Here is an 8,177-nt window from a genome sequence, read left to right on the forward strand (position 1 = left end):
TTCAGCCACTGAATCCTGGAAATTGCCTGTTCATATTCCATCGAATGCAGGAAACGGAAGAAGAAATATAGCAAGACGAGTGTTCCAAGATGTCTAAATCAGTGGCACCTCAATCGCCAGGATCCTTCGTTCCTGAGGCCCAAGACGGAGTCACTGGCCACGCAGAAGGGCGTGCGGGCTACGGCGGCTTCAAGGACTCTCTGGGGATAGAAGCCCTAGCCATATTCGCCCTGGCTACCTACATCATCCGGGTCCTCGCCGACGTCATCCAGCGAGCGGGAGGCGGTAGGTCGTTCGGCCAAGGGGGTGTCAATGACCTGTCTTACTACGTGTTATCGCTCCTAGAAGGCGGCGTGAGGCTCTACAGTGAGACCCTTCAGGTGGATTCTTCGGGTGGATAAAGAAGCGAAGTGGAATAGTGGGAGAAAAAGACAGAAAGAGGAAGAAAAGTGAAATAGTGGGAGAGACAGACAGTAAGAAAGAGAGAAAAAGGGAAAAACTGTGATACTGTGAGTTATAGTCTTGATTTTGTTAAAAGTGCTGATATCCACACACTGTTTTAATGATTTTTCACATGTTTCTGACTCTGAAGATACTTAAACGTTTTAGTTTACGTTACATTTCTGAATAGTACTTAAGAAACCAACGCCTTGTGTGTTATATGGGGTATTAAAATATTTTACTGAACTGCTTATTTATTAATTCCTACTAATAAATATTTAATTCATATCAATAGGACATCCATCTGTTTACAATTAATTGATGTACAGCGTTGCATGCATTTCATTCTTCTGAGTATCACATTTTCTAATGTAATGAATGACAGTGAAATAAATCTTTACGAGTTTCTTAGGGATCCGAGAATATTCATCCATTAAATAAACAGATTTTTATCTGCTTCTTTTTGAGGCGACGATGTACTTGACAAGCTAGTGATGATATTTATTTAAGAATAAAACAATGCTAATCACCAATCACCTCAAGTGCAGTAAGAGAAACAAAATCACATCTCTCACTCATTAAAATAAATAAATAAATAAAACAATAATGAAAAAAAATATATATGAATACATATATTCATATATACATATATACATGTGTGTGTATATATATATATATATATATATATATATATATATATGTAGATATATACACATATATATACATATATATACATATGTGTATATATATATACATGTGCATATATGTGTGTGTATGTATATATATATATATATATATATATATATATATATATATACATGTGTGTATATATATATATATATATGTGTGTGTGTGTGTGTGTGTGTATGTGTGTGTGTGTGTGTGTATATATATATATATATGTATTTGTTTTTTTCTTCTTCGTCATTAAAATATGTTAAGTTGTTTTCTATTCAATCCCTTGTCAAGAGGATGTACTGGTTCTGACTCATTAATCTCTTTTATATCAAGCATAAAACGGCAAGATGCATCCTAATTACTTAAGAAATGTCATTGCCTAGATTTAAACTTTTTAACGGAACACACTTCCTGACAGAATGTACTACACACATGGTACATAAAATTCAATGTCATTTTTAGTTTGTAAACAATTGCCTCAGTTTATTTTTTTTTTCTTTCTTTTTTCGGAAAATAATTTTCTAATAATTCGAACTAACCTCAGAGTAAATAATTCAGGTTGGCATAAATGGCAGATACCTCATCATTAATCTCATTATAGGTCGTTTCAGAAAGGAAACATTCAGACAGGCGAGAGAGATACAAGAATGGCTATGGGATCGTGAGAGAGAGAGAGAGAGAGAGAGAGCGAGAGCGAGAGCGAGACCGAGACCGAGACCGAGACCGAGACCGAGACCGAGACCGAGACCGAGACCGAGACCGAGACCGAGACCGAGACCGAGACCGAGACCGAGACCGAGACCGAGACCGAGACCGAGACCGAGACCGAGACCGAGACAGAGAGAGAGAGAGAGAGAGAGAGAGAGAGAGAGAGAGAGAGAGAGAGAGAGAGAGAGAGAGAGAGAGAGAGAGAGAGAGAGAGAGAGAAACTGAGACCGATACCAGAAATACAAAAAAGTGTTCATTAAATACCAAAAACAATAAGTTAATAAGAATGTACAAACAAAATGACGATCGGACTATCACCATACCCAGAACGACGAAATACATTAACAAAAAATATTTAATTAATTAATTTTACGTTCGATTAGACCCAGGGGTTCCCAAATTTTGACTGAATTTGATCTCATCTAAAGTACCTACAAATAATCATCTCCCACATATCAACAAGTAGCAATGCTTCCATAAAGTGTTCTTGTCCTACAGTTACTGACACCATTACAATATTCATAACTAGCAATAACTGAGCCTGAAAAGATGACAGTCACTGAACGGGGCCATGGAGTTTATCATATCTTGGGCGGCGGCCACAGAATGGAAAAGGTTCGGGAACCACTGCATTATACAAACAACTATATACATAACACGTAGCGGAAGCGTGTGCTTTTGAACTGCAATTTTGAGAATGATGAACTTAGAAACATCTGTTGTATCTGCATTTGGTTATATTTGTGTGTTATCATATTTATGAAGTTAGTCACTTACACCATATGTTTCGACATTTTTTATGTATCTCATTGTTTGAAGAAAATAAACTTATTTACATTTTGGATGTCGAAAATTAGTCGAATCATGACATATTTCGTGAAATTCATTCTCTGTAAAAAAATAGTCTGGCATTATATCTAGCATTCGTTGCCCCAGATACACCTTAGCAAAGCGGGCTCTCTCGTAAATCATCCAAGAATATGATCTACAGTGTATCCAGGCCCACCGAGAGGGATGAGGGGGGGGGGGGGGGTCTGCCGGGTTCATTGTCCCGGGGCCCATTAGTCTGGGGGTCCATTACTCTGTATGTATGTATGTATTATATATTTATTATCACTATTGTTTATTGTTGTTTTTTGTGATTATCATCATAATCATGAACATGGTTATGGTATATGCCATTGTCACTGTCACTGCCATTACTACACTCTTTATCAACATTATTATCATTATTATTGTTGAGCAGCCTTAGTAGGGGCTAGTGATTTTGTAAGGAGATCGATCGCAAATGTACAGTGTGCCTTATCACTGCAGTGGGTGATATAGATATTAGTAAACATCGCCGTATAATGTATCTCGAGTATTAATCAATTTAGTACTTGCTCATTACTTTTCTTGTGTCTCTGGCTTCCTTTACTTACAGTGGGGGGCTCCAGACTAGTCCTGTACTGGCATATTTAATATCTCTCGGCACCCCTGAGTGTGTCCGATTGTGTATGTGAACCAGCGAGCGCGGAAGTGATAAATCGCCGTGTTCATGCTTTAGAACAGGGCTACTCAACTATAATGAGCAAAGGTCCAGTTAGACAAGTTCCAAAATATACAGAGGTCAGGATAAATATTTTACGTTCAATCATGAAAATAAAACCACCAATCTGAGTTCTCCATATTGTTCCCATATGTACCCTAGAAGAAATACACTTTCAAGAATCCATCGCCAGGACTTTCATTTTATTTAATCATACTTTTCTCCTCCTTCAGCCTGGGGTCCCACTCAGAAGGTCCGGATTCGGACCGCGGGCCGCCAGTTGAGAAGCCCTGCTTTAGAGTATCAATGATAAGCGATATCTACGAGGAACGAATGATTAACTAACGTTCCTTCAGCTGAGCGAACAAGTGACCATTTTCCGTACTAAAGAGTGGAAAAGTAACATTGTTTTAGAATTCAAGAATCCTGTAATTTCATGTATTCATACAAAGGCCGTTTGTGGTATATTCTTACTTACTTATAAAATGTATTGTAATCTGGTTGGAAAACGTGGGTTTCATAACCAACACAGAGACAATCTACTTTATTTTAGGGAATTTTAAGTATTAAGAATTAAGCCTTTAAAGAATATAAAGAATTTAAAGCATTCGTGCCTGTAATTCATTCTTCAGGGATTCACTGATACTGATAATAACGTAATGCAGTAAGTCTGTGAGTCTGCATAACTTATTTTCAGCGATTAAATTTCCTATGGCTGAGTTATCTGCTTTATTTTCCTTATTCACTGATATCTAAAACTGTTCTATTTGCCCTTAGAAATCTGTACGGAAAGGGTTTCCTTTAAACAACACTTGATTAGATGTGTCATATTCTTTCTTTAGGATGATTAGTTGTGAAACACCATAGGGAATATTCTTAGATTGTTTAGGGCATCTCTTTATTTATTTCATTTTCTTTGAGTAAAATGTATCAATTTTGTAATTAAAATCAGCTTCGTTTTATTTATCGGCTTCGAAAATAAAGGAATACGCATAAATGTGTTTTTATTTCATAATATTATTACAGCTAGACCTATACTATAATATCACATATATTTTATGCATAAGTAATATGCGTACACAAAAATTACGCACTGGTAAATACACACCAAGACGAGTTGGTGCGTCCAGCAAATCTGACCCTTACACTGCTGCCAGCTCCACAGTTTCCCAATATATACGATGTGCGTTTAATTAGAACATAAACTGAAACAAATACAACGCGAGATTCACTTCCAGAATGAAAACAGAGAGCCCTCCATCGCCCTAGAGAGTCCCGGCGGCCTACGACGAGTCCTTGACGAGTGCTTCCACCACCTCCAGCGCCGTCAGGACCTTCTGCGTCAGGTCGTCGAAGTCGGGGAGCAACGCGTGCTGCAACGACCTGCCGTTCCGGACTCTGTTGATGATGTCGATGATGACCCTGGCGATAAAGGCGAGGGTGAGGAGGAGGCCGAGGATCTCGAGGGTGAGGTTCTGGCCGTAACCTCCTCCTCCGTAGCCGCTCGCCTGGCCGCCAGCGCGGTTCACATGCTGGTTGGGGGCGTGGTCGAATCGGGTTGTGTCAGAGACTGCCCTCCGGGTGGCGCTCGTAGCGGTCAGTTGGGAGACCACGTCCAGAATGGCATCCATGGTCGGCGGTTTTATCCTCTTATCTATCTTTTATTTCTTTATTTTCCGCTTTGTCTTTTGTTTACTTCATTTACGTATCACTTGCAAAAAAAATGCATACCTTTGCCAAATGTCATGAGGAAGTATGATGGTCACAAATACATTACTTGCAAATGTTTTGTTTAGTTCGTCCGTCAGACTGTGCTGAGCCGGGAGAGAGACCAGCAACTGACAAGCACAGCCCCGTTAAACGCAATTTGCCGCTCCTTGCCGCTTGTCTAATACCATCAGCAGTGACAAAACAACTGACGAACGACGATGAGACTCCGACTTCGATGTGATCTTGAACCCCGACGCGACCACACTGCTAAACCTCCTTCCCCGCGACGTCAGCAAACCCCCGAACGTCAAACTGCCCTTGGTCACTCGTTCCTCCCGCACAGCAGCAAACGCCCTCGGCTGCTGCTGAGTCACCACTTAGCAAAGGCGAGGAGGCTACTGCAGGGAGGGCGAAGAGGAGGAGGAAGACGCTGCGAATGAGTGCCGTTACGTGACTCGTGGGAGGAGCCAAAGCGTCGCGAAACGTAATCCGCAAAGTCAGTTAGAATCGCAAGCAGCAGCTGTAGGAGGATGAACGTGATAAGTGGCCTTTAAGGCGTGGCAGGTGAACACGGAGTCACACTTGAATCACGGCGGGTTCTCTCCTCGATTGATAATGACAAATGGAGATAATTGTTTTATTTTGTCTTGACGTGAATATAAAGAAACAATCCCTTTCTCTAATGCAGATAAAGTTTTGAAGGTTTTGTCTACGTTTTTTTTTTCTTTTCTATTGCTGTGACATTACTAAATTGTCATTTTTAATTATTATTGTTTTAATATTAATTGTATTTTTGCTGTGAAATTAAAGCACTAAATATTTATCTTCCAGCACGTTTTACAACAATGTTATCACAATAAGTATAGCTATAGCAATTATAAACAGCCAGATTGCTGAAATGTAATCTTTTAGGCATTTTAGGAACAATTAAAAGGGGGAAAGAAAAATCGTATATGATTGACACACTTTTTAGATCAACAATATGAAGTCAAGTCGTGCGAAATTATAATAAATACTTTACAAATATTTGAACATAAACAATATTTAACGTTACAAATGACCCCGCTATCTCCCAGGGACTTGCTTGACACTCTTATGACGTCTTATCCTGTTCTCCCACGCCCACAGGGACGCCCACACTCTCCGCGTCAGGTTTAGGAGATCGCCACCAGCCTCCCGACGACGGAGCGAACGCCCTGCGCTCACTCGCCTCACGACGTCTGCGATGACCCTTGCGAGGAAGGCCATGGTCATGATGTACCCCAGGCTTTCGATGGTCCCTCCGTTAAAAAGACGACTCGAGGCATTTCCGTTGTCGCTGGGAGGATAAGAACCTGGGTCTTGGCTGTAGGGAGCGGGGGCAGTCTCGTAGGGCGAAGTAGGGAGTGTGTTTTGCGAGGATTCCATTCTACCTGTGGAAAAAAAAAATCGTGTGATCATAGAATACACTTTACCCGAATCTCCGTTCTTTCAGGCTGGTCAGAAGATACGCCAAAGACATTGTGTCATTATTACACTTATAAACTTCAATTCATTCCCTTTACAAGCTCCAATTCACTCCATATTTTTTTAAAGCTCCAATTCACGCCAATGCCAAGCTCCAATTCACTTCAGAAACCGAATCAAGACACACACGTAACACATGACTCAACTGCACCAACCATCCCTCACCTTCCTCTCTTCCTCCAACTTGTTTACTTCGAGGTGAGGTGTGTACCTTCGACCGCTGATGACGCCAAACTGTGACGATAAAGGCGTATTTTTCCCGTTACGCTGACAGGCCCCTCCCCCGTTGCCGTGCACCGGGGAGGAACACTGATGTAAAGAAACGGAAAGGGTGCTAAAAGGAACACTGTTAGTACTACACGGCGAGGACTTGTACCATCGTCAGTGCTGCAGAACAGTGTACTTATCATATAAACCCTGTCTTTGACTGTTCGTGTGTCTATACTAATATTTCTTCCTCTTTTTATTATAAAAGGATTGGTCAATATGTCTGTGTATATGTATAAATGTATATATATATACATATATATATTTATATGTGTGTGTGAGTGTGTGTGTGTGTGTATGTGTGTGTGTGTGTGTGTGTGTGTGTGTGTGTGTGTGTGTGTGTGTGTACATACATACACAAACATATATATGTGTGTATGTGTGTGTATGTATGTATATTTATAAATATATATATATATATATATATATATATAGGTATATATACATATTTATATGTGTGTGAGTGTGTGTGCGTGTGTGTGTGTGTGTGTGTACATACATACACAAACATATATATGTGTGTATGTGTGTGTATGTATGTATATTTATAAATATATATATATTATAGATATATATAGGTATATATACATATAAAAATGTGTATATACGTATGTATATACATGTATATGTATGTATACATGTATGTGTGTATACATACATACACATATATGTGTATATGTATACAAGTATTTATTTATTTTATGCATATATATTATGTATATATGTATGCATATATTTACATATATATATGCATACATACATATAATATACATATATATATATATGTATTATATATATGTATATAAGCTTACATGTGTATATTTATATGGACATGTTTATATTCATATGCGCGCGCGCGCGCGTTTGTGTGTATATGTGTGTGTGTGTGTGTGTGTGTGTGTGTGTGTGTGTGTGTGTGTGTGTGTGTGTGTTGGTGTGTATGTATTGATAGATAAGTAAATATAGATATGTTTATAGAGCATGTTTATGTATACACATCTGTCACTGTAATGTTACCGATAATGTTATGATCAATGTTATGTTAACAATGTTATTTTGCCGTATCATTTCCCTATGTCGTTATTTCTTCTTTGACAAAAAAATAAATTAAAAAATGGAGGTAAAAACATATGTATCCAATTAAATTCACAATAAACAACCGCGAACTCTTAAGCATTACTTCACATAAACTACACAGAATTCCATAACCGCCTGTTACCAGCTCTTCGTCCGTTAGTAGATAAATTCCTATACCTCTAAATTCTTCTGAACACTTCAAATGCAGCGTAAGATATTTTTTGTTTTCCAAATTATCTTCTAAGGTAAATCTCAGGAGAAC

At 38.9% G+C, this 8,177-nt stretch overlaps 1 protein-coding gene across 1 annotated transcript in view; it reads right to left on the reverse strand.

Annotated features, from left to right (window-relative positions):
• Positions 1-6,130: 6,130 nt before the first annotated feature.
• Positions 6,131-8,177, reverse strand: part of LOC125025573 — a 4,071-nt gene continuing 2,024 nt past the window's right edge. Inside the window, exons 3-4 of the mRNA XM_047613597.1 lie at positions 6,737-6,805; positions 6,131-6,477 (exon numbers count right to left, since the gene is read on the reverse strand). Of these exons, the coding sequence (XP_047469553.1) occupies positions 6,131-6,477; positions 6,737-6,805 (416 nt within the window). The remainder of the gene's footprint in view (positions 6,478-6,736; positions 6,806-8,177) is intronic.

The sequence above is a fragment of the Penaeus chinensis genome, chromosome 5, assembly GCF_019202785.1.
Source record: "Penaeus chinensis breed Huanghai No. 1 chromosome 5, ASM1920278v2, whole genome shotgun sequence".
Classification (NCBI taxonomy): Eukaryota; Metazoa; Arthropoda; class Malacostraca; order Decapoda; family Penaeidae; genus Penaeus; species Penaeus chinensis.